The sequence below is a fragment of the Lissotriton vulgaris genome, chromosome 4_2 (assembly GCF_964263255.1).
Source record: "Lissotriton vulgaris chromosome 4_2, aLisVul1.2, whole genome shotgun sequence".
NCBI lineage: Eukaryota > Metazoa > Chordata > Amphibia > Caudata > Salamandridae > Lissotriton > Lissotriton vulgaris.
In genome coordinates this window covers 4,651,401-4,677,958 of record NC_141692.1, presented here as the reverse complement: position 1 = coordinate 4,677,958, position 26,558 = coordinate 4,651,401, and the positions used below count along the sequence as shown (strand labels likewise).

Below are 26,558 nucleotides of genomic sequence, written 5' to 3'. Positions count from 1 at the left end.
CCAAAGGCGAGCCCGTCTGCGCCCGTCCGCGCCAAGGACGCGACAGGCGCAGGACACTCTAGACCATCACTCCCCCTCCTTCTATATCAGGCAGGCGACCTTCATGCCCTCAATAATACTAATCCATGTGCCTGTACCATGAATATGACTCAGATTGATGGACCTTTCACCTGTAAACGCTGCAAGTGGACCTCTCTCGAGCCCCCTGTAGAGATCACAGTCCCGCCCACCACTATTCATACCAACATCCTAATTTTTAAAGGTGGACTGATAAATGCACGTTCAATGGGTGCCCATAGCCAGGACATTAATGACCTCATTCTCGAACATGACCTAGACTGCCTTCTCATAACTGAGACATGGCTCACGAACAGCAGTAACCCAGACTTAGCAATGGCCTTACCAGATGGCTATACTATCGTCAGGCAAGACAGAATGAAGGGAAGAGGAGGAGGTCTTGCTCTGGTACTGAGAAGCCATATAAAATGTCACACCTTTAACTTAGACCCCCTGCAGGGCTCCGAGGGGATTGGGTTCTCCATCAAATTAAATGACACCACCTCCTTTTCAGGAGGGTTAATTTACCGCCCACCAGGATCCACAACAAAATTTTTAGATTCACTGAGCGACTCCTTAGGGCAGCTCCTTCTCCGTTACCCTCATTTCACACTACTAGGAGATTTCAATTTACACCTGGAATCCAAAATAGACACCCAGGTGCTTACTTTCCACCAAATTCTGGAGATCTTCAATCTACAGCAAAAAATAACTAAACAAACACATCAAGCAGGTCATATCCTGGATGGGATATGTTCGAACTTTCCCCTTCTGAACGTCCACACTCCCATTCCACAAATTTGGACAGATCATAGCTTGATACCCTTTAACATCCAAATAACTCGTCCTCCGAATTCATCAAAACTAAGCCAACAGACAGCGAATAGTATAAATTGGACTAAGGTCGAAGATAGTTTTAAACTTCGACCTGAAATACAGACTCAGACTCCCATCCTGACCGGCAATGTAGAACTAGACTCAATACATTTCCAAAATTGGATGCAACAAGAGATCACACAACGTGTTCCACCTAAACATCCTCGCAAAATGGGAAAAAAAGAAAAGACGAACGCCCCCTGGTTTACACCAAAACTAGCAGAGCTCCACTTATCATGCAAGAAAGGTGAACGCAACTGGCGTAAAACCTATGACCCTGCCTACAGAATCCTCTATGTACAACAGAGGAAAATATATCTAGCCTCTATCAAAATCGCTAAGAAGGATCACTACACCAAAGCTATAAGGGAAGCAAAACAAAAACAAAAAACACTATTTGCCATCGTAAAGACCTTCACACACCCAAAATCCTTACAGCCAGAAATTCCACCCTCATTAGAGCTTTGCAATCAAATTGCAGACTTCTTTGTAGAAAAGATTGACCTCATACAAAAAGACTTCCCAACTCCTAAAGTCGACCTGCCCTCAACCCCCCTACTCCTAGGAGCTAATACAACTAACAATCTTAACACCTTCACACCAGTATCGCTTGACCTCACCAGGGAAGTAATTCTTGCCTGTAAATCAGGTGCCCCCTCTGATTCATGCCCCCCAAAAATTCTTCACCAGGCAATAGATTTGGTCAATCCTCTGATAAACAAGATTGTTAATACTTCTCTTAATACAGGCACAGTTCCTCGTCAATGGAAACAGGCTATCGTAAAACCACTAATGAAGAAATCTAACAAACCCCCCACAGAACTGGCCAACTTACGCCCAATATCACTCCTCCCAGTCCTAGGCAAGATTGCAGAACATATGGTACATAAAGAACTAAAAAGGTATGTGGAGAGCAACAATATCTTGCATCCCCAACAATCGGGTTTTAGATCTAACCATTCCACAGAAACAGCCTTGATCGAGCTCTCCGACTCCATGAAAACCCTGCAGGATCAAGGAAAGAACGCCGTTCTAATTTTATTAGACCTCACAGCGGCGTTCGACACCATCTCCCATACAATACTGATAGGGAGACTTAGAAATATCGGAATCTCAGGGGTAGTATTGTCATGGATTATTTCTTTTCTGACGGAGAGATCACAAACTATTACTTTAGGCCCCTTCCTATCCAAGGAAAAAAAGACCTTGTCAGGAGTTCCTCAGGGCTCCATTTTGAGCCCGCTCCTGTTCAATATTTACATGATCCCCCTCATAGCCCTCATTGAATCATACGGCATACTCGTAACATCGTATGCCGATGATACTCAGCTCATTGTTCCCCTAGAGAAGAACTCCACCACTGCCGAGCAAAACCTCAAGAATTGTCTGAAGGATGTGTTTCTCTGGATGGACAAAAACCATCTTAAATGTAACGTCAGTAAAACAGAGATTCTTCCTATGGGAAAATCACAACATTTCTGTCCCAGCAAATGGTGGCCCGAAGACTCTCCTACCCCCCCACAAACTGTAACATCAGCAAGAAACTTAGGGGTCCTATTTGACACCGAACTTTCATTCGACCAGCACGTGAGGAATGTTGCAGGAAGCTGCTTTAGCATCATCAAATCCTTAAAGAAATTCTTTGACTTCCTGCCAATCAACTCACGAAAAGCAGTCACTGTAGCCCTAATTCTCGCACGCTTGGACTACTGCAATGGCCTGATGGCCGGCATTAAGAAAACAACTCTAAAAAAACTCCAAAGTGTGCAACACGCAGCAGCCAGACTGGTCCTCAAATTGCCAAGAAAATCCTCAGCGTCAGCAGCCCTAAAAACTTTACATTGGCTACCCCTCCACAAGAGGATTTTATTTAAAATCCTGATTGTGGCCTTTCGAGCTTTTCATGGCACCGGCCCGAAGTACCTTATCAAGCGTTTCCCCCATTACACTCCAACCAGGACATTACGATCAGCAGGAGAAAACCTCATTAAATTGACCAAATTCAACCTCAAAACCAAGGGGGGTAAAACCCTAACCTTCCTATCCTCCAAGGCCTGGAATGCAATGCCCAAACATCTCAGACAACTCACTCAAGAAAAACAATTCAGGAAACATCTGAAAACCTGGATTTTTAATCTTCCAGATGAGTACGCATTGACAGCCATTTAACTCTAACCCGCAATTGTTTGCACTTTGTTCTATTAGCGCCAAGATGCTCCTTCCGGAGCGATAGCTGCGCTCTACAAATAACCAATACAAATACAAATGCTGAAATCTAAATCAGGCCCTTACTGCCAAAGTACCACCAGTACTTCAAAATAGACAATAACTAATTATTCAGCTCTTAATACATCCATGCTCATAGTTCTTCCATTGAATCACTCTCCCTCCCTTCACAAAAACAACAGAAGCCTTTCCTCATCCTTCACTAGAATCACTATGATCTATCAACAGTTAGAGGTAACATTCACTAAAGGCAAGACAAAGTGTCAGCTAGTGGGTATAAGAACAAATCACTTTGCCTTTTTCTTGGTTCCTGCCCTTGCCGACTAGAAAGCTGCATATAAATCTTCAGAACTAGTATAGACGAGGGATTCACAATTGTGGAGTGGTACGTATTGCTGGGGGGGAGTTGTTTTATTATTTGGGGCAACAATAATGTATTTCAATTCGTTATATTCTTGCCTGTAGATAGCAGTGATTGATCAAAGGGGCTTGATAGATTAATTACATAATACATTTCCCATTGAAGTACATTCTAGTCTTTTTAGTTCTATTTAACTATTCTTGTTAAAGCTGAAGGAAAAAAGGTGAAAAACCTGATGCAGGGTTGCAAAGTTGTTCCTCAAAATTTCTAATAAAGAATTGGAGCCCGAGATAGGAGGTCAGGCACTATTAATCCTGAAGCAGCAATAGGGGAAAGAAATGTGAAAATTGCCCACTACCAGCGGGGAGGAAGCCCCTCTGATGGCCTCCCGCTCGACAATAACTTGGGAGGAAGAAGGCAAATTAAACCTCAGAAAGTCAGCAACATTTAAATGGGGGAAGCATACTCAGTAAAGCTTACTTGGAAGTATTGGCAGAGGTGCATTAACTACAGGATATGACTCTGTCCCAGGAGTGGACAGTGTAAAGGCGATATAATCATCTAAACTTATCAAGTACAATCAGCGGTTGTTGTACAAGGCCGAACACCGATTCATGGGTAAATAAAAGCAGTAGCCAGGTCCCATGATGTTTTTCTCTTTGACCAATGACTCTAAATTGTCTAATCTTTACAGCACTTCATCATCCTCGATAGATGGTCTGGCCTCAGATTCTTCTTGACAGCATTACAGATAACTCTGCAATTCTAACCCAATGTAAAATGTTAAGAAGAAAAAGAAAGGATAGAAGAGTTTCCAAGAGGGCAGATGCAGGAGTAGTGAGGGAGCATCTAGGGAGGACTTGAGATGGGACTATTAAGCCTACCAGCTGGTATACCGAGAAGGTAAAGACGATAAATAACTGAATGAAAGAAGCAAGATCGCTGCGAGTTCTGCAACTGGAACATCAATGGTAGAGCCAACTCTGACATTGATTCTCCAATCTATTAAGCAGCTGCAGGAAGAAACCTGGAGTGAAAGTTGCTGTGCTCATCTTACTTAAAAAAAAGCTGCAAGGATCTAACAGAAAATTAAACAAAACCTGTTTGTACATTGTAGAAAGGATCACTATGGTGGAAGGACAGATAGAGTATTTAATGAAATTTTTATTGTGTAATGTATTTTTATGATGGTTTTTAATCGTGGAAATAAAGATTTATTGAACTGAACTAAACTGAGTATCTACAGGCAGATCGGAATACATGGAGAGCCAAGTATTCTCCCCAAGAAGCAATAATGGCGGACAAACTTTGGAAACTCGAAGAACAAGACAACAGAAGAAGCAGGAACAATGTAAGATGTTTGGGGAGCCCTGAAGGGGTGGAAGGGAATCACACAAGAGCATTCATTGTGACTCTTTGAAAGGGCATTCCCAGAAAAGACTAACTGGATTTGGGATTTCGAAATTCAACGTGCGCATTGAATGTTGGAGAAGCGTCAATCTAATGAAGTAGAGAAGCTCTGGCCTATGTTAGTTTACTTTGGGAACTTCCTGATATGAAAAGAAATTTATGATTTGGTTCATCCTAATGCAAAGAAAGAGTATAAGTGGATTTCCTTTTTTGCAAGATTTTACACATGTCAGGAGGTGGCGTTTATGACAGCTCTTCAGCCGATATCAGGAAATCAGGGCTGAAGTATTCATTCAAAACAATGCACTGCTAAAATGTATATATAGGTGCTATACTCGTAGTTTAATCTCAGACATACAGGCGCAGGAATACTTAAAGGTGCTCAGTGGAGGGTCTGTCACTGCTTATAGTAACTGGGGAGGCCGGGGTATGGCTCGCTGGAGAGGGGCAGGTGCAGGGATCACAAAAGTGGACTGCGGGGTGTGGGATTGTTACGGGCTGTTGTGCCTGGGGAAGGGGGAAATAAATTAAAAAAGCATAAACTTACCTTTAGGCCAGGTCCTGTTTCTCTGCTCCTTCTCTCCTGTCTCTGATCCAGGAACAGGAAGTAACTAGCCAGGCTCCCTCCCCTAAGCCAATCACAATGCTGCAATGTTTTGCCAGTGGGTATTGTAGTTGATGGGCTTTGTGGGACAATGGATTGTTAGGGAATTTTGCATGTAACTACTTCAGTCAAAGAGGTGTGGTAAAGTGGCCAGGGTGCCTGACTCTGGACCACAGATACCAAGCTCATGTGGCAGGTTAGCCCATCACCATGTGACTCTGGGCAATAGCTTGCTTAATTTTCCCGACGGCTCCAACGCCGGGACACCTCTCCGGAGGTAGCTGTGCGCTTTATAAATGCTGACATTTACATTTACATTTAGTTCATCTCAAAGTTTACTGCCAAATAATAAAAATCAATACCATACTGCTGCAAAAATCATAAAAACAAGATTGGCAAAGCCAATAGGTCTAGCCTTAGGGACCTATTGACTTTGCCAATAGTTTATAGTGATGATGTACTCCCTGAGGGATAAAGAAGAATTTTTAATAAAGCCTGTGAGGCAACCTTCCGCCTCACTTTCTAGGAGTGGACATCATGCAAGTGGGTGCTTTATATACTCATCCAAGGTGGATCAGTAAACAAGAAGAAAAAACATGCAAAAAGAGAAAAAACATGCAAAAGCATTTAATATTTTTGGAAAATGGGAGGGCAGAAGCAACACAGGCTAATTTAAAGGGTAGCAACATAGAGGAGTGGGTAGCGGTGGACAAAAATGGACAGGCAGGAGAGAGCGGAGCACAAGGAGATACAGAGCACAAGGAGAAGTAATGGGTGGTTGAGAAAGTGAGGGAGGAGAGGGAAAGAAAGAAATACAGGGAGCAGCACATGAGGAAAAGCGCATCATGGATGTTGCTGGCAGCAGCACACAAGTGTGACAGAGCAACACAGAGCATAAAGAGCGAATGGAAGCACACTAGGAATACAGTCGTAGAACTCATACGCTCTTGTGGAATGCTTATGACAAAAGAAGAACTTAGTTCCCTAATGAGAAGTAGAAGGAAATAAGTAAATTTAAAAATGCTCTAGTGGAGGGACAGACACAAGATGGACCATTTGAGCAATTGAACAAAAAGCAGGAAAATTATAGTGCCAGTAAAGCTGTCCAGTGACAAGCAATGGGTGGCCTGTAAGCCCCTCGGTGTTCTTCATAAGCCCACACTATGTCTTCTGCAACCAGGAAGCTGTGATGCTTGACCTCAAAAACGCCCAGGGCATACTTATTGAGGAGCTACAGGTCCTCACATGCAAAAGCTAAAACAAGCATGAGTTCCAACTTATACAAGAGGATACCATATCATCATTGACCACCATAAGAGTAGAAGGTACTTCATTTAAAAAAAAAATATTTGTATTATTGTTTTTATCCATATTACCAAAGATCGCAATCCCATAACCCCACTCCCAGTACACTCCACCTGGCTTCCATGTTTAAACAGTGATCTCATATAATTTCATCATATCTCTTACAGCCTTAAATTTTCCTTAACCAATTCATTAAGGGGATTAATAAAATATTAAATCAATATACAAATAGATGAAGACCCATGCAGTCTAAAGTGCTTAGCGCATAGTTCATAATTATATCACTAACACACAGTAAATTAATTATTTTCTTAATTACAGGGATTCGTCTCAACTACCAAGTCTTTCATCCATCTACATTGAATATGTCAAAAGCGCCCACCTCCTCAGTCCTTTTTCCCAGCTTGTACCCTTTTCCATTGAGTAAATTGCTTTTTCCGAGTTATATACTGCCAACACCAGGGCTAACCATTGCTGAAATATCTGTGAATATGCATCCAGCCAAGCAGAGGGAATACGTAATAAAAAAAATGGTTAAATATGAGGGATCTACCTCTTTCACTCCTTTCCACTTCTTGCACCCCGAGTATGATTAATGCAGGGGTTAAAGATGTTCTTATTCTCAGCTTACCATGAAAAAATCTAGCAGTCTCCTCTTTCACAAACCGGTAGTACTCCACAAGAGGCAAATGTGTATACAATATCTTCATTGTGCTGCTGATATCTAGGGCTTCGCAATCCATTCCCATCTCCCTATTTTATTGATCTACCGGGTGTATAGTATAGATTAAAACACATTTTATAAGATAGGCCTTGGAGCTTTGAGAACAATAATGTTAATCTTGCCAATGAAAGAGCTTTCAGGAGACTCTGGTACCATCAGTTTCTCCTGCCACCTCTATTTATCAATGTCATGTTTCATTCAGAAAGCTGTGGATAAGCCAAATACGTCATTGTTTGTCCACTGATTAATAAATCCAAGAAGTCAACTCTTTGAAGCCCAGCTGAAACATCCCTCCTTATGTATCAGAAAATCTCGTATTTGGAGACAACTAAAAAAATTCCTCTGACCAATATTAAAATAAGTCCTTCAAATGAAGCAATCCTTGTAAATGGAAAAAAATGTCCCAACCTATTTTACCCAGCAATATTCCAATGAGAAATATATTGATTACAAAAAATTTCTGGTAAATTCCCATTATTCCATATAGGAGTGTAATAATTCAATCTTCCAATCCCCATCATCACACATACTGCCAACCAAACTTTAAGACTACCCTTAAGAGTTTTAAAGCAAACTCTTTAATAATAACTGATCTTGAGCTGCCTCAAAAGACATCCCCAAGTAGCATTACCAATTACTATTTCAAAGGGGGTGGGAATATATTCCCCTACCAGATCCAGTGGCCTTTCTTGTAAAAGGACCAAGCTATTTTGAAGCATGGTGGCACAATAACATAATATAAGGTTTGGAAGGGCCCACTCCCTCTATCCCTTGGCAGAATAAGATATTTAGAAGCTCTTCGGGTTTAGTATAAGTCCAAAGAAGTTGAGAGATTAAATGCTCCAGTTTCTTAACTCACAGATTCTCGAATTCCACCACATTGGCCTGGAAAATAAATTGAATTTTGGGGAAAAATATATTTTTATTATGTTGCACCTACCTACTAAGGAATAATGCTGATTATTTAATCTGCTCAGATCTCTCATTAACTTCTCAACAAATTGATTGAGATTCTCCTTTACTATTGCATCTAGGTCTGACAATATCTATAAATCAATCAATCAGGGATTTGTAAAGGGCACTACTTACCTGTCTCAGGGCACGGGGTGTGCAGCTCCGTTGAGGGTATTTAAAGAGCCAGGTCTTGAGGTCTTTCCTGAATTGGTGCAGTGTCAGGCTTCGACGGAGGTGAAGGGGAGATCGTTTCAGGTCTTGGATGTGAGGTATGAGAAGGACCTTTCCCCCACTCTGTTCCTGTAGAAGCGTGGGACATGGCTAGGCAGAGGTCGGCTGAGCATAGGTTTCTCTTGGGATGTTGAAGGAGAGGCAGTTGTTGTGGTATTGAGGTAAAATGTTATGGAGGGCCTTGTAGGTGTGTGTGAGCATCTTGAAAGTTATTCTTCTTTTAACAGGGAGCCAGTGACGGTCAAGGAGGTGTTGGTTATGTGGTTGTGCCATGGAATATCGAGGATTTGTCTGGCTGCGGCGTTCTGGATGGTCTGGAGTTTGTGGAGTTTTTTGTTGAATCCTGGTATAGAGGACGTTGCTGTAGTGTAGCCTACTGGTGATGAGGGTGTGAGTGGCTGTTTCCTGGAGTTGGAGGTATCCATTTGAATGTTTTACATAGTATGCAGAGGGTGCTGAAGCATGCAGCGAAGATGGCATTAATCTGTCAATTCATAGTGAGCGATGAGTCCAGTATGATGCAGAGTTTACGTGCATGGTTTGTCTGGGTAGGTTGGTTTCCGAGGGCAGAGGGCCACAAACTGTCATACCATGCAGAAGGGGTGGGGCCGACGATGAGGACTTCTTTTATCTCTGAGTTGAGTTTCAGCCAGCTGTTCTGTCTTCAAGTTGCCATGGCTTTCATCCCTTCTTGGAGGTTGTGCCTGGTGATGTCGGCTTCCTTGGTGAAGGAGATGATGAGTTGGGTAATTATTTTCCTAAAAGATTGGAATTCAGCTATAACACCCCGCCTGTGTTTATCCACTTGTACTTGTACAAATTGAAAGCATGTGTTGTTAGCTAATATAGTAACTCCGCAAGTACGTGCCCCTTGCATTGCCCCCAATTAACTTAAACTGAAGTGTATCCAACAACTGAAATTATGATCCTTCAATATGCGTCTATTGGAGACAAATAATATCACCATTTAACATTCGCATCTCCAAAGCAATTCTACAACTTGTGTTCCTGTCATTCAAATCGCATATATTATTAGCAACATTTTTCAATTTACTCATCGCTGACCTTAAGTTTCACCTGCCAGTTGTGCTTTACCCACAATTAAACTAACTGCTCAGGACACATAAAAACTAGAGGATACCGACCTTTCCCCTTAAAGGCATATTTCTGCTGTTTCTGTGTTTATATGGGTAGTCTACCCAGCCCTAACCCTCTGTTAGAAATCGAGATCTCTAGTTGGCATCAGCTGGCGCCGAGATCCAATAGGGATCCTTCTTGCTAAGTAAGAGTAAGGGGGCTATACCCTTTGATAACCCCTGCTAAACCCTGTGGTACCGTAGCACGAGCAGACAGGCCTATCTCAGAGGCAGTGTGTGAAGCATTTATGACCATGCACAATAACGCTGGAAGGACACTACAAACGGACACTACAAGTAGTTATAGAAAAATAGTTATCTTTATATAGTCTGAACACAACGCTTAAAAGCGCTCAAGGAGCCACAATGCACGTAATTACAGATTCACTTCAAAAGTAATAAAGGCACTCAAAAAGCATGTGGAATGAACTTAGTTCGAAGCCGGGGTCTACGCGACCCGGTGATGCACAATGTACCTGAGATTTAAAGGGGCACGGCACACAGCCTCACAAGGAAGCCGCAGTGATGACAGGAGGACATGCAGCGGCCACTGCTCCTGGCTGTAGCACTCACAATAATACTGAGACGGGGAATAAAGACGGGCACCCCGCGGCACTCGCAGGGGTTAACAAGATCCTCGAAGTGGTGACTAGTGCGGGCACTCAGCGGCACAACTCCTCAGCTGCAGCGGCCCAAAATAGCGATAGCGATGATTCTCATAGGATGGCAAATGCGGGCACTCAGCGGCAACAGATCCTCAGCTGCGGTGGCCCACAATAGCAATAGCAATAATTCTCGTAGGAGGGCAAATGCGGGCTCTCACTGGCAACTGCTGCTCAGTTGCGGCGGCCACAATAGCGATAACGAAGACCTTGGTAATACAGGCAAATGTGAGCTCTCAGTGGCAACAGCTTCCTCAGCTCCGGTGGTCCACAGTAGCGATTACTTTGTTAACACAGGCAAATGCAGTCTCTCAGTGGCAATAGCTCCTCAGCTGCGGCGGCCCACAATAGTGATAGCGATAATTTTCGTAGTACAGAAAATGCAGGCACTCAGCTGCAACAGCTCCTCAGCTGCGGCGGCCCACAATAGCGATAAGGATGACCTTCAGCATGCATTCCCTGCAGTTAAGCCAGAGGCTCTGGAATTCTCAACAGAGACCTCACCTGCATGTATAACACCCCTCAAAATAGCTGATGGGTGAAGTCCAATGTCCCTGAAACCTCAGCAGGAGGCAAGCTCAAATCAGGCCCTTGGGTAGTTGCTTCAGCAAGACGGATGAAAGTTTCAAAGTCCTTTCACTTTAGTTACATGGACAGAGGTTTGTCTTGACATCCAGAAGTAACACACAGTCTAGGGGTTTTAGCACAGGTCTTTATACCCCAAAAGACTTTGTTCTCAAAAAGTCACAAATCACTGAACCCAGCCAGAACCAGTTTGGTGTTGTCCTGGAGCACTTTGTTTACAAGGCTGCATCCTGCCTTTCAGGAAGAGGGGGTCTGCCATCAGACACACAGTGGGAGGTGGAGCCATCATTCACCTTGCCAGGCACAGCCCTGCTCAAATCAAAGGGTCACCGCTACCCATACTCCAACTGCAGAGCTCTCTATTCAATCCAGGTCGGGCTCAGTCTACCCTGTCCCTCCGAAATCAGACAGCCAATGCACATAACAGCAGAGCCCACTGGAAGGCTTAGGCAAGAAAATACCTACTTTCTAAAAGTGATATTTTCAAACACAGAATACAAAAGAATCTTCACAAAAAGATGCACTTTAAAATTCGGAGCTCATGCATACTAAATTCGTCTTTCCTATGATGTTCCTTGGGTCAATTAGGATTAAACAAATTCATACAGTCAATTTTCAATAGGGATCATTTGCGTCGTGGCACTGAATGGCAGTGGCACAGCAACTAGAGCATCTAACACCAGCAAAAACAGAGGAGACAACAGCAAAAAACGGAAGAGAGACCCACGCCAATTGTGCCAGGTCTAACGCCCTCTAACATCACGGACTCCCACAACTATATGAGCATTCAGGTCCCATCCCTAAATGATGACATCTGAAAGACACCCACACCACCTGGACCTTCCTACTTTATCCCTTGATAGGTATACATCCTTGGCCAAAAAGAAGAAAAAAGGGAATAAAAAAAAAACCCTAAGCATGAAACTTGATTATCAATTTCTCTGCCCCTTCACTCTCATTCATCTAAAATCGCTATTACTGACAGCCAGATAACAAAGCGAAGGGGAAGAAAAAAGAAGCCTCATTATATATAATTCAATCCCTTATTAGAACATTGGAATGTTGGGAGCTCCATTGAAAACAATGGCGTACTCCGGGCTTATAATGGCTGGTATAAGCCTGGAGCTCCAACATTCCAATGTTTCTTTATTCACAGACTGGCTGTGAACAAAGGCTCAAGGAGCCTGAGGGGATTCCAATCCCCTCGCGCTCCCTTAAGGCTTTGTTTTTTTTGTTAGAACATTCTGCCCTCTAGTGGCAGAATGTTCTAATAGCCTTACAGCCCTTCGTAGCTGGGATATACTGGCTATTAAAGTCCCTCAAGCGGGCCTTTAATAGCCGTATAGCCCTCTACGGCGGGCTATAAGGCTATAGTATCCACCTTCTATTTACACTATTCTCTGGATCTGCAACATATTTAACACATGTACTGTTTTGCAATCAGTATTTACACAAAATGCATTTTCCCTATCCGTACCAGCTACACTGAGAAAAACTACCTTCAGTAGTTGAGAAAATCCAAAAGATGGTACCTAGTTTCGTCAAATGTGAAGGAAAGCAACCTTGAATAGCTTATATATAGCATGTCATTAAGTATTTAGCTTTTGTATATGTGTTCCAATTCAGGCAGATAAAAACACTGAGTTGAAAGAGGACGGCAGATCTTTTTCCGGGGTAATGTAACTGGGTAAAGAGGTGAAGCACAGCTTCTGTATCCCTCTGCAACTAAAACAATAATACCAGATACCGCACCCCAGTTCTGTTCTAGATGTTGAATATGTATCTCACTGTAAATCCCAGTGCATGCATGAGGTTGGTGTAATTACACTCAGATTCATTTCAGAATTATTTTTTACCAATTGACTCAGTGATATTTATGTCAAATGTAGCACTTTCATCAATGAGAGAAACATTTAGTCTAGAACTGAAAATAAACCTGGAAACTTCACCTGATCATCAAATATGATGCCTGTGGAAGACGCCTGTCAGACATGAGAAGCATCAAGTTTCATGTTCCCTTTCTAGAAAATCAATAAAGTGGCACTTACAGGAGATGGAATCCGTGCATGACGGCACCGGTCCTGATGAGGTGTTCTTCTTCAGTCCTGCTCGCTCTTGCGCCTAGGAACAGAAAGATCAGTCTGAGGCATCATTCCTCTGCTCCTAAATGGACATCTTCATGACGCCATTTTGTATGACGTAATGACTCGTCTCCTTCACACCCACACTCGCTCATTAACGCCTCATAAGTGCCTCGGCATTGTGCATCCTAAGTGCTTACAAGCATAGTATTCTATGCTTTGGTCTGTGACATAGAGCATCTCTGCATCCCCAAGTCCAGATGGACCAAGGATGAAGGAAGACGCTCCAGTCATCAGCCTGAGCTTCCTTTCGGTGTTTCGTGATTGGTAAACTCACTCACTGATCCTCAAGCCAGGGTGGACAGTTTGATGATCATTTCACAAGCTTTACAAATACTCTGAAGCCAATTTCTCTTAGAAGATTATGACTAGTAATTATTGCAGTTATTTCCTCACTCCGTATTTTCTGTTACTGGGGATATCGCCAATTCAGGGAGCAGGGGAATAACAGGAAATATTTTATTTCCCTGAAAATCTTATTATATGTATAATGAATTAGATATATAAAGTAATGGTTTTAGCTTGGACCAAGGAAGATATGTCTGCTACATATTGTCGATTTACGTATTTTAAAATTATGTAATTTTAGATGTTTTATGTATATTTTTTTATTGGTTTTGAATTAATGATTGTTGTTCTTTTATGGTTTATACACTACATCAAGTTGATTGATTGAATAACAGGAATTGTGAGTTGTTGTGTAATAGCATGCGGACATTAGACTTAATGAGCTAAATTCTGCATGTGTGTCTGAAGAATTCTACCCATAGTCTTAGCATGCTTAAGGCAAATGAGATCTCTACATTGAATACCACTTATCAAGTGTTTCTGATGAATAGTTAATTGTGGTGTCACTTGGTAACTCGAAATACAGGGCACAATTAATGGTCTGCTTTAATGAAGGTCAATAACTTACACTGATTAAGCTTTAAGTAGGTCTTGTATTTAGCACTTTTTCCTGCACCTGTTCATAACACAGCATTCTTGCAGGATTGGTCCCACTTGGACCAAACTTACAACTGAGTCTGAACTCTATCAAATCACTTTTCACTGTAACACTTTCACTGCTAGGGTATCTGCACACTCCTTTAGTAGACCTTCTTAACAAAGTAGGTGCTATATTGTTAAAATTCACACCTCTGGTCTCTTGGGGCTCTCATACCTACTATTGAGCAGATTTTGTTAGAATTCGCTCAACACTGTGCAATAGTGCAAATTGCTGTACTCTGTTGTATGAATGACAGAGATCTGGATAGCAACAACTCTGCTAAGATATAACTCTCCCCAGGTCTCTCCCTGCCGAGGTGCACTTGAAGCTGCCTAGCGCCAACGCAGCACCCTTGCACCAAAATGCAAGTGTGCCTTCATTACGTGCAGACGTGCGAACACAAGAAGATGATGGACAGAGCACTGAAAAATTTCAGCCACTCACCCCCAGTCACAGATCTGCGCTGAATCCACCATCGTTCTTTAGCTCACTTCACGACCCCAGTTCAGACCCAGCCACATGAAAATCAGTCTTTACCCTGTTCCTCATAGGAACAGTCCAGTGTGAACTGCCAAGCCAGGTCTTCCCTGGACCGGAAACAAGCATCCTGTGACTGGTTTCGGGTTAACACCCCACATCAGCCAGGCTAGCTTGAATCCAGTGGCAAAGTGAGCAAGGGACCCACGTCTGGGCATACCCTGCCAACTTAGGGCGAACATAGAAAACACAAGATGATGGACGGAGCGCTTACATTTTTAAGACACTCAACCTCAGTCACAAATTTGGGTTCAATACACCATTGTTCTTTAGCTCACTTTGTGACCCAAATTCAGACCCAGCTTATGCAAATCAGTCTTGACCCTGTTCCTCATGGAAACAGTCCAGCCTGAACTGGCGACCCAGGTCTTATCTAAACCAAAAACAAGCATCTTAGGACCAGTTTTGGGTAACACCCCTCATTAGCCAGGCTAGCTTGAATCCAGTGGCAAAGTGAATAAGGAACCCACGTCTGGGCATACTTAGGACACTCCTCAAACTTTTAACACAAGGCAACGTCCTCTTTTGTGTAGCCCAGTGTGGGCAGCAGATGCAGTCCTTAAGGGTGTAGTCCTTCTTGGTGCAGGCCATGTTTACAGCAGTGTAGTCCTTTTTCTTCTTTTCAAGCAAATATTTCAGTTGCTGGCAGCTCTCCCATATTTACCCTGGTTTCTGGGCAGGCAAGAAAGGGGGTAACCTTGACCAATAGGGTTTAAGGTGCCACCCTCTATAATGACCACATCCCCGGAATTGTGACATTTTCTATTCCCAGAAAGGAAAACACAACATTAAGTAGATTTTGCCTGGAACTTCAGGTTTGGCTAAACACACCCACTGGTTTTACTAACTTTCCCCTACACTCCCCTTCCAGCCCCTATCCAAATTCTATTACATGGGCTTCCATCTGACTGGGGGTGCAGGAAGTGGGGGTGGGCCTGGTTCCTGGTTTCACAGTTTTCTCATTTGAAGAACAGTTTGGCTACTGAGGCCCCTTCCTGTCCAGGCATAAACAGGCAGAAGATCTCCTCCCATCAGAGGTCTCCTTTGTCTCAGTTCAAAACACCTCACACCTCATTAAGGAAGCTTGAATTAGCCTGTCAAATCTGGCCTATCAGAAAGAAGAGGCTGCTACAGAGCTGATTTTGGTACCTTTTGCAAAGCAGTTCTATAACTTCTTTCCTGCAATAGTTATAATAAATCCAACCTTGATAAGTTGCTGGATTTAAGGCAACTATTATGTTTATACTTCGAAGTACTGGTTCAGCTCACTGCTATCTTAAGATAGACTTTATTTATTTAAAATAAAGCCCTCCCATGTTAGCCCATAGATTTAATGAACTACAATGGTGAAAATAAATTGGCAGGTTTTCCCTCACCGAGGCATATAAAACATGTTTTATAATTTCCCTGCTTCATTTAACATGTCAACAGTTCCCTTAGGGCACCAAGGGCAAATCTTAGGGGTGAATTACATGTGACAATAAGGTAGTTTAAGACTATGGTAGTACATTTATTTACACAGTCGAGTTTGGACATAGTCATGTAGATATGGCTTTTAAAGTGTCTGCAGGCACCACAGCAGTGCATTAAATCTACTGGGTCTCTAAGCCTACGTGCCCTACCATATTTGAAGGACTTACAGGCAGATTGTCAGTACCAGCTGTAATTACACCAAATTACTATATCATTTTGGCTATGTGTCTGGTTAGCAGACCCTAGGGCACAGCAGAGTCACTGTTATGTTATGTTATTTGGTATTTATAAAGCGAAAGGCTACACCCAGGCGCTGTCCTGGCACAAATAGAAAAAACACATTACTGCTAACAGAGAAACACCCAAAGCAGAAAGCTGGCTGGAACCAAAAGCTGGAAAGGCAAGTCTTTAATTTCCTCCTGAAGGTGAGGAGGACCTGTACCTGCCTAAGAAAGAGAGGCAAGCTGTTCCACAAATGAGAAGCCACCGCTTGAAAGGATCTTCCCCCTGCCCAAGACCTTAGGAGTAGAGGTCAGAAGCTGAGCAGATGACCTCAAAGTACATTGAGGTGAATAGTGTTGACATTGTTCCCTGAGGTAAGGGGCCCCTATCTTGTAAAAAGGGTTTAAAGAACAGAACCAATGCATTAAAATTGATTAATTTCCGAACCTGAAGCCAGCATAAGGAAGACAGAAGATGGGTCGTGTGTGTCCTAGGTCCTGCCAAAAAGATGACCCTGGCCGCCATATTCTGGACCATCTGCAGACGGCTAAGTAAGTAAGTAATCCGGGAGGCCCAGGTACAGGGAGTTTACGTAGGCCAGTCTCGAGACCACCAAGGCCTGGACTACCATTTTTCTGTGAGAGACTGGGAGCAGGTGGAGAAAATGTCTCAGCATTCTCAATTCCCCAAAACAGTTCCCGGCCACCGATTTATTCTGAGCCTTCATCGAGAGGGCAGCGTCCAATTTGACCCCAAGATTTGTCACAGTAGTAACTAGTGATGAAGGGAGAGAAATGTCCTGCAGCCACCAATTGTGCCATGCTTCACAAGGGCTTGAGCCAAAGAAGATAATCTCTGACTTTTCAGAGTTGCACTTCAGTTGGTTTTGTCTAAGCCAAGAGAAAACCTCTGAGAGACAAGTGTTTATCGCATTGCCATTGAACATTCTTGCAAATGAACAGCAATTGAGTGTCTTCCGCATATGATACCATTTTGGCACTGTACTTTTTGGCAAGGAGGGGACATATACAAATTGAACAAAGTTGGGCTCAAATTTGAGCCCTGAGGAACCCCAACATTCATGGGAAGGATGGCGGTGGCAAAAGGAGGGGACCAAATGGTTTGTAGATGGTGTTTAAGAAGGATGTGAACCATCTCAATACCTTTCCTCGAATAACGCCCCTCCCCAGTCTATGCAGTAGGCTGTTGTGAGGCATGGTATTGAATGCCTCAGAAAGGTCCAAAAACACCAAAACTGCATTGCCTCCTCTGTCCAGTGTGGCTTTTATAGTTTCAGCAACTTCTAATAAGGCTGTTTCAGTGCTGAAATTGGCTCTGTAAACTGACTGACTTAGATACAGCAGATGGTTGTCCTCCACTTGCTCCTTGGTGACTGTGTTGACACTGACCTCCGGTATCAGTCAACAAATGGGAGTGGTCAGGGTAAAAAGAAAGACTTTCTCACACGGTCCCCCCACACAAAAGGTGATGGGTAGCTAATCTACACCCTGGTAGTTCTCATCAGCTAAGTGGAAACAACTTGAAAGTCCATTTGCATTGGCAAGAGAAAGGCACAATCAGAGACAGAAATCACCAATATAAGTCAAAAAATGGAGGTGATCAGGGCAAAATAGATGACTTTTTCTAGGGAAAGTAGTCTGTTTAGTCCAACTATATGGAAAGTATAAAAAAAACTAGCAATTTCTAATTCTATTCAATATATGGAATCTAGTGCTGCAAGCCATGTTTCATTTGTCCTGGGTGGCTCATAAAATGCTCTGAATTGAATGGCACCAATGAATTGCGTTGCACAAATATTGTCTGACTAAAATATAGTGCCTTAAATGTCATTTGCAAACATTTCACTATATTGGAGTTAACAAAATCGACACCCAACAGTACGATGCTTTTGTAGCAACATTTGGGTAGCAATCCTTATAGTAGACAATTTTTGTTACTAAAATTCTGACAAACAGTTGCACTGAACATGGCAATTCCCTCAAGTCTTCTTCGTTGTGTAGAAGCATATCCTTGCTAAGTCTTGGCCCTCATCTTTGTTCCTCTGGCTATTCTTATTATAGGAGTACCTGACATATTGTTTTCTCTGGGTTTGGCAATGTGAACAGGTGTGTATTTCAATAATTTAGAAGGCAACTAAAAGTGAAATGCTGAGTTACTGTATGTGTGATTTGGTTACAGGTATCAGCCCTGACATTTATGGATACCTACTACAACCTTATATTTTCAATATCTACACATCCTAATGTGTCCAGCACTTTGCACTAGATCTAACTGTCCTGTTTAGTTGGAAGGGAGAGTGTACTACTAAACATGGTATTTATCAGCTTTCAGACATTAAAAGGGGTGCACTGCTTTCAGGAAATGTGGACATTTAAGAAAATAATTTGTATTTAAGTTAATATATATTCAAATTCATTAAAGATTTACTCAATTCAAAAGTGCTTTATCGAGTATTACTCATAAAAGCAGACATACAAACATATAATAAAAAGTCAATTAAATTACAAAGATCATTTAGACATAAGCACATATCACATTTTAAAAAGCTATTACTCATCATACACACAGGTGCAAAGTTCATTACTATTTAAAAAATACAAGAAAAAATGACTACAGTAACATTGTGCTAAGAATCATTGAAATTCAATACCGAATGATACATTAAATAAACCATTACAGAGAATAGACAATAGTCTAGCAGTCTCTGAGCAACTAAATATACAGTTACAGAGAATAGACAGTAGTCTAGCAGTCTCTGAACAACTGGGCAGAGAGTAGTTATCCTACTAGCAATCTCTGCCTTATTATCCACGCCCACCCCAAGTACTTTGCGGTGGCAATTATGATCCAAGTTACAGAAGTAGATCTTACAATACGCAGCGCTACCATGCTACTTTTTGTGCCTAAGTTCCTGCACATAGGTGCCAGCCAGGCTCGCCTTGGGGCAGAATATACTGGGCAAGAAAACAAAAAGTGGCCAAGGGTTTCGTTTCCTTCCCCACAGACAGGACAAATAGCTACACCTCCTGATTTCCACTTAGATGTTAAATTACGGAGAGGGAGGGAACCAACCCTCAATTGGAAAAGCAGTTTCCTGTCCATGGGGTTCAATATGTAGTCCCAATACATTTCATAAATAGGGTACATTTTAACTTCGAGGAAACTGGTGGTCATGGACCCACTGTTGGTACTGAGCAAACTCCTTTTAGCAACATGTTCCCAAAAAATGTTTTTTAAAATAGACTTGGTGGGAAATGGTGCCCCAGCTGGATCGGTCCATAAAGCATTTAGTCCTAATTCGAACAGTGCAATCTTTAATGTTTTGAACCATCTGATTTTATTAAAGCGGTCAGCTTTAATGACGTCAATGAAATCATCCGCGTAGTGGGAGAGCTCCGGCGTGGTCCAGAGCCTACGCCAGTATAGAATCGGGCGTAGTTTGGCCATTTCCGAAATTTCTCTCCTGCCAAGCTCATATCGCAGGGGCAATAGCGGACTACTCTGAGGGGTACCTGTCAGTATCCTGAAAAATGTATTCTCTGATATTTGGAGTTCCTGCAGATTTTCGTGCCCCCATAGCTCAGCACCATACAAAGCTGACCCAATTGCTTTTGCCTCGTATATTATCAATGGTGGTTTGATGGGTTTAGTCAGCGATTTCCTGTGTTCCTTTATAATGGTGCCAGCTAATTGCTTGTGCCTTAATGTAGCAATATTGAGATGTTGGTGCCACCTACTGTCATTTGAAATAAGGATCCCCAGGTAAGTAAATGATTTTACAACCTCAAGAATGCGTCCACTCATGGAAATTTTTGGTTTAAAATTTCTATGTGGATTAAAAACCATGAGTTTTGTTTTGGAAGCATTCACCTCTAGTCAGTGATCTACACAGAACTCGTCAAATATTGCCAATGCTTTTTGCAGACCACTTGGGGTTTTAGATAAAATCAACGTATCATCGGCGAACATTAAAATGGGAACTTTTACACCTGCAAGGAAGGGAGCATCCACTACCTGAGATTGCATGCGAGGGACGATATCATTAATAAAAAGGGTGAACAGAGTTGGGGCCATTGAGCATCCTTGCCGAACCCCGCGCTCAACAGGAAATTCGGCTGTGTCATTACCGTATCCACCCCAACGGATTTTGGCATAGTTGCCTTCGTGCAATCGCATGATCAAAGTCAACAAGTCCCCTGGGACCCCTAGAGCCGCAAGCACTTCCCACAGTTTTGCCCTTGGTACCAGGTCGAAGGCAGCCCGCAGATCAACAAATGCCACGTATAGGCTGCCTCCGCCTAGCACCACGGTCCTCCACTGGATCAGTTGAAAACGAAAGACTTGGTCCACAGTGCTGGTTGCCCTGCGAAATCCAGCCTGAAAGGGAGATAGAATGTTGTTGTCCTCCGCCCAATCGAGCAACCTGTTGACGATCACTCGCCCCACAATTTTTTGAATAGTATCTATCAAACTGATAGGGCGGTAGTTACAAGGCTGGGCGCGATCTCCCTTTTTATATACCGGGATGATTACAGCACCCCTCCAAGTTACCGGGATATCTGCACCTCTGGCAATATTGTTTATTAGCAGGTAAATATATTTGCACCACCTTCTAGTGTCATTTAAAAAAACGTCTGCTGGAACCCCGTCAATGCCAGGAGCACGGCCACTTTGAACAGTTTTAAGGGCAGTCAGTATTTTGCTCTGCGTGAAAATGTCGTCTTCTGCCAATGAAGGGGTCAGGCACCTACTAATTACAGTCTGATCCCTGGAAGCATACTGTTCGCTAAAGAATTTAACCCAGGCGTCCTGGGGGACGTTGTTAGTACTTGCCTCTTCAATCCTATCATGACCCCATTTGACTATGTGCCGAAATAGTCTAGAGTGATTTTGTTCACTTGCACATTTCAACTTATTCCAATGGGCTTCGTCCCAATCTTTTTTTGCTTTGGCTATGCAATTTTTGTATTGTTTCCTGGCTGATCTAATGACCTCCAAGTTTTTATTCTTGATTGCATCTCCCAAAGAGGTTCGTGCCACCTTACAGTCATGATTATACCATTTAGCAGCTCTATAAGCACAGACCCTCTTTCTGTTTACCGGTTTTAAGAAGTGACATTTGATTTCATTAAAGAGATCATCATGAACCTTAGTAGTATTATTTTCGCTCGAGTGATACCCAGCCACTCCCTCAAGGGCCATAATAGCCTTATCAGTTGCCACTCCTATTTTTTCTAAAACCAGCTGATCTGTCCTAACGCTTGTCCACCTCAACCGGCGCATGTCATTAGTTGGTACAATCAACGGGGGTAAGGATTCGACACAGAGACTAGGAACAATATCATCAGACAGCCACCATTTGTGGAGAACACATAAAGGGTTATGATCGCTCTCAAGCCTTTCCAAAACAACCATATCAATAACAGATGGCCAAAGAGACATGCTACAAATGACATAATCAATGCGGCTTTTGTTTCTCCCATTGTTGAAAGTCATAGCTGGTACTCTATCTGACTTTGTCCGGCCGTTCAGAGCTCTTAACCCTTGTTCAAGGCACATTGCATTTAAACCTAAAATATCCTCAGTCCAGCGAGTTATTGGGGTTGTATCAAGTGCGGGAATATCCCAATGCTTGTCCTCCTCCGCACCCAAGAAAGCCTCGCCAGTATCTAGAGGTTCAAACGTGCGGTTTAGGTCGCCACCTATTATTATATTATTCCCAGAAGACTGAGTATCTAGAAGAATATACAGGGTCAAGAGGACCTCTGATTTTCCTGCACTCCCACCTCTGGTATATATATTATAAATGTCTATAGAGATGGAAGAAACACTCGTAAGTCTGATGAGCTGAAAGTCTTTTTGATGGAGCTCCACGTTTTTCACTACGACCTTTAGGGACTGACGGACCCATATGGTGAGTCCCCCCATCGGACGCCCTTTAGGGCCCTTAGTGGCCGGAACATAGAAATTCAAGTACACCAGAGCAAAAACAGAATCACAGGCCCATGTCTCTTGGAAAATGCAAACGTCGTATTGGCTGGCAAACCCAAACCAATCTCCGCAATCCAACTTGGAGCATAGCCCAGCAACATTCCAAGACAATAGATTCCCGGTGACATTTAACATAGTTGGTTTAGAACTGGGAACAGACCCATTCAACATCGCATCGGCAGTTCCATTATCATTTATGTTTACAGTAATTGGTCCTGCTATGGCATCAGGATTGTGTGACTCGTTTTGAGCACCTATTAAATGTCTGGACTCCCCAGTTGTACATGCAACGAAAGGAATTTGCAACAGAGGTATGGGGTTAAATGGTTGTCAGTCACATGCATCTAAGTTTGAGAGGGCAGAAAATCTGTTTTCCAAACCTAGACCCCACTCAGTGAAACCAAAATTCTTACTGCCCCTTTTGGACACAACATTCCATTTTGTTCTTAAGGTACTTGAATTCGGGCCTCTGCCTTTCCAAGGATAGAAAAAGTCCAAAGTCAATGGAACAATAAAAGTGGATCTTCGCTGTGGAGGGAAGATATTAGGCAAGATATTTGGCAAAACTTCAGGGTCGGAAAAGTTGAGCACAACACAATCCCCCTCGAATTTTTTTCCCTATTCCCAATCCACTCTACCCTTCTGGCATTTACAAGTTCTTCGGATAATTGTTGCTTGCCCCAAGGAGAGATGGCCCTATTATTAGTGAGCCATGATAGAGATTTATTTAGTAGTGATGACATTGGTTCAACCTCGCCAGATGCTAGTGGGGGTACATTTGCAAGTACAAGAACTAGTGGCGAGGCTTCCACTACAAGCTCGAAAGACCCTTTTGAAGTATTTAGGAGGAGCAGTGGGTGCAGCACCAGAGGTAGCACCAGGTGGGTTGATCAGTGGTGCTATTGGGGGGTTTAGCACAGCAGCAGGAGTAGATCCATTGGTTTTGTAAGATTGTATTTCGCTCACCATTGGCTGGACACTGGACACGATGACTTCAGGGAGGTTACCTACCTCCCCCAGGGTTTTTTCAAGTAAACCTTCTAGTTTGCTGACCTCAGCAGTTAGTTTGTCTATTTTACTTATCAAAGGTTTGACTATGCCTTTGATTTTTGTGTCCATCAAGCTCCAAAGTTTATTGAATTGAGCGTTGGAAAGGGTCACGTAAGTTTCCCCAGTCAAATCATCCTCCTCTTCTTCTAGTGATTTCCTTGGTGGCATTGCAACTTTGTTTTTAGCAGACCTTAAACCCCCCCGTTTTTGTATGGCCTTTCTTTTGCCCCCGGTAACCCTTGGGGCTGGAATAGGGGCAGCGGTAGGGACAGTGGACTCATTATTTGTAGATATCACAGCCACAACTTCGCTGTCGCTATTGTCTTCAGTACTAGCAACTATGCCACTAGGCTGGATGGTAATTGTATCCTGGAGAGAGTCATGTGCCACACCAGAGATGCTGCTATTTAGTAATGCAAAATAGTCCTCTGTCTCTTTGTCTGCCAGTGGAGATTGGTCTGATGAATCTAGTCCCAGTGAGGACCTCCTGTGGCTATTTATTTTTGCCACGACTTGAACAAGATAGTTCTCCATGGTGTTATTAACTGGGGTTAGCTTTTTTCCGGGCATTATAGAGATGGTTAATAAACTCGGTGCAAGATGTTTACTCACAAGAATCAACAAGAAGTTTGTTTACCTGATGTAGAGTAGACCAGGAAAGACTGTATCCAGTAGTGTGCAAAGGAAATGTAGGGCAGGGTCCCTGGCCCAACCCAACCTTGTCCAACCTCGGACGGCCTCAGACGGCCCGCCCTTTGCCCGGGCTTCGCCCGGCCTCCCGTGAGACGGGGGTGACTGCAGACTTAAGCGCCTCCTGGCGCGCGAATGACGCGGCTAGCGCCGCAGAGGCTGCTGGGAACTGTAGTTTTTCACCCCGCACCGCGCTCCGCTCGGCGGCCCGACTCCGAGGTGAAATTGGAGCCTGGCGGCGGGAGGCGGGTGGGCAAAAGCACAAGTGGCAAGGAATCCGAATGGCCTCAAAATCGCCAAGGGTTCTATCAGCATCAGCAGTTCACTTCCAGAATGATTGTATTAGCAATATCATTTTATATTTTGTTCTCTATTTAAAATGATTATACAAAATTAATTTCCATTAATATTTAACCTAAAATCTTTGTGATATTTAATTTTGCTTGGGTAAAATATTTTTTTTAATTTCCCAAAAGTTCACCACAGGTTGACATAACAGTCTGGGTTCAGATCTCCCTATAGTAAATTATAGAGAAAATTAAAGAGGTTTATTAAACTTTCCAATAAATTAAAAATAATTAAATTTTGACACATTTAAATGTAGAAAAGTTTATTATGCATTAATAATTGTTAAAGATGAACAGAATGAATTAAAAGTGACTTGAATATATATATTTTTAAAATAATTATACTTTCATTTTTAAGTTCGAAAAAAGGTTGTTAAATGTTTTATGATGAAATAATAAATATGTTTCACTTTCAGATTGTATTTTTACTGCAAAATTATAATTATTTATATAATTTCATATATTTGCAATAAAATAATGCCGTTTGACATTATTCTCATGGCAGTTTATTTAAAGACCCTCCTTCCATTATTTTCAGGGGGGGGGGGTGTTGCAGTATTAAATGGCCAGTCAAGTGCCGTGCTGGACTTACTACTGTGTCTTGTATGGCAGGAATAGATGACATTACTACATTTGGCTGCACACCTTTTCTCAGGGAGTAGAGAGATGTATATCTACACTTTTGAGTAACATTACACTCAGATTTTTAGCCAAAGGTATCAGTGGACAGCAAAAGTAGTAAAGTTACTCAATAGTGTACAGGAAAATGTATTTTGAGAATTACTCAAAAGTATGTTACCTTTGTGAAGAGTCCCAAATATTTTTGATGCATAGCATTTGTGCCATCAACTCTTATTTACTTTACTTTGAGTGTTTCAATCATTATTGTTATTAAAAGAGACTCTTGTATTTGCTTAAACGTACATACTTTGGTCTAAGTAGGTAATCCATTATGAAAATGTTATTATCTAATGAGCAAACCCTGATGATAAGTAGGTATACCGATTGTAATGTAATTTACAAACACTACACAAATACAAAATATACTAGAGGGGGCAGGGAAAGACCAAGTAAAGGGAATGGAAGAATAAAAATGGCCTGTCAAATGGAGAATCAGTGATTACCTCCCGGTCCTTCCAGTACACGTCCCATTTCTTAACAAAGTGGAGATGACCATCTCCATGACAGAAAAAAAAAATCAGGAGAATGCTGGGATACCTAAACCCAGCCCCTTCCGTTGGGAGCACATAAGCTGTACCATCCCAGCATTCAGCCTGTTCTTTTTTTCTGTCTTCCGACAGAATAGGACATGGATTTGCTGGTTCTTAACTGCTGGTGTCTTGTATGTCTCGTTGGGCTGCTGGGCTGTCCTCGATGTCCTGTTCTGCGGTCTCCTGGCTTGCTGGGAGCTGCGTTGTTGGGTGGCCAGTCCTTTGTGGCTGGGGCATCGCTCCTCCCGGTCTGTTCCGGGTTGAAGGCCGGGTCTTCCTGTGGGTGGGCCGGTCTGGAAGACGCGCTGCTGCTGCTTGGGACACCTCGGCCGGTCTTGGGAGTGCTCCTTGCATTCCTGTGTGCCGGCTGGGGCTGTATTTCGGCCTTTTTCCTCCTGGATGCTGCGTGACAGCCTGGGGGTGCCGGTTGCTCCTGGTTTCCTCCTTTGCTCGGCGCTCGTGGGTGGATGGTGTCTGGACTGGTGGTTTGGGGTCAGTCTCTGTGTGATGGTGTTTGACTGCAACGTGGTAAGGGACAGACTGATTTGCATATAGCCAGGTTCTGAGCTGGGATGGTGCAGTGAGATAAATAACGGTGATGGATCAAGCCCTGATCTTTGGACTGGGTAAAAGTGGTCTGCTTAATTCAGACACTCTGTTCATCACCACCCCCTTTTCTGAATCGTTTTTGGCCACTATAGGTGTGGCAGGGTATACTCAGACATGAGTCCCTTTCTCACTGCACCATCAGGATTC

General features: G+C 42.9%; 1 protein-coding gene across 1 annotated transcript in view; it reads right to left on the bottom strand.

Moving 5' to 3' along the window:
* The window catches only part of LOC147718104 (multidrug and toxin extrusion protein 2-like), a 615,385-nt gene that overhangs the window by 66,000 nt on the left and 522,827 nt on the right, over positions 1 to 26,558 (bottom strand). Inside the window, exon 16 of the mRNA XM_086919188.1 lies at positions 13,180 to 13,252. Coding sequence (XP_086775314.1) covers positions 13,180 to 13,252 — 73 coding nt within the window. The remainder of the gene's footprint in view (positions 1 to 13,179; positions 13,253 to 26,558) is intronic.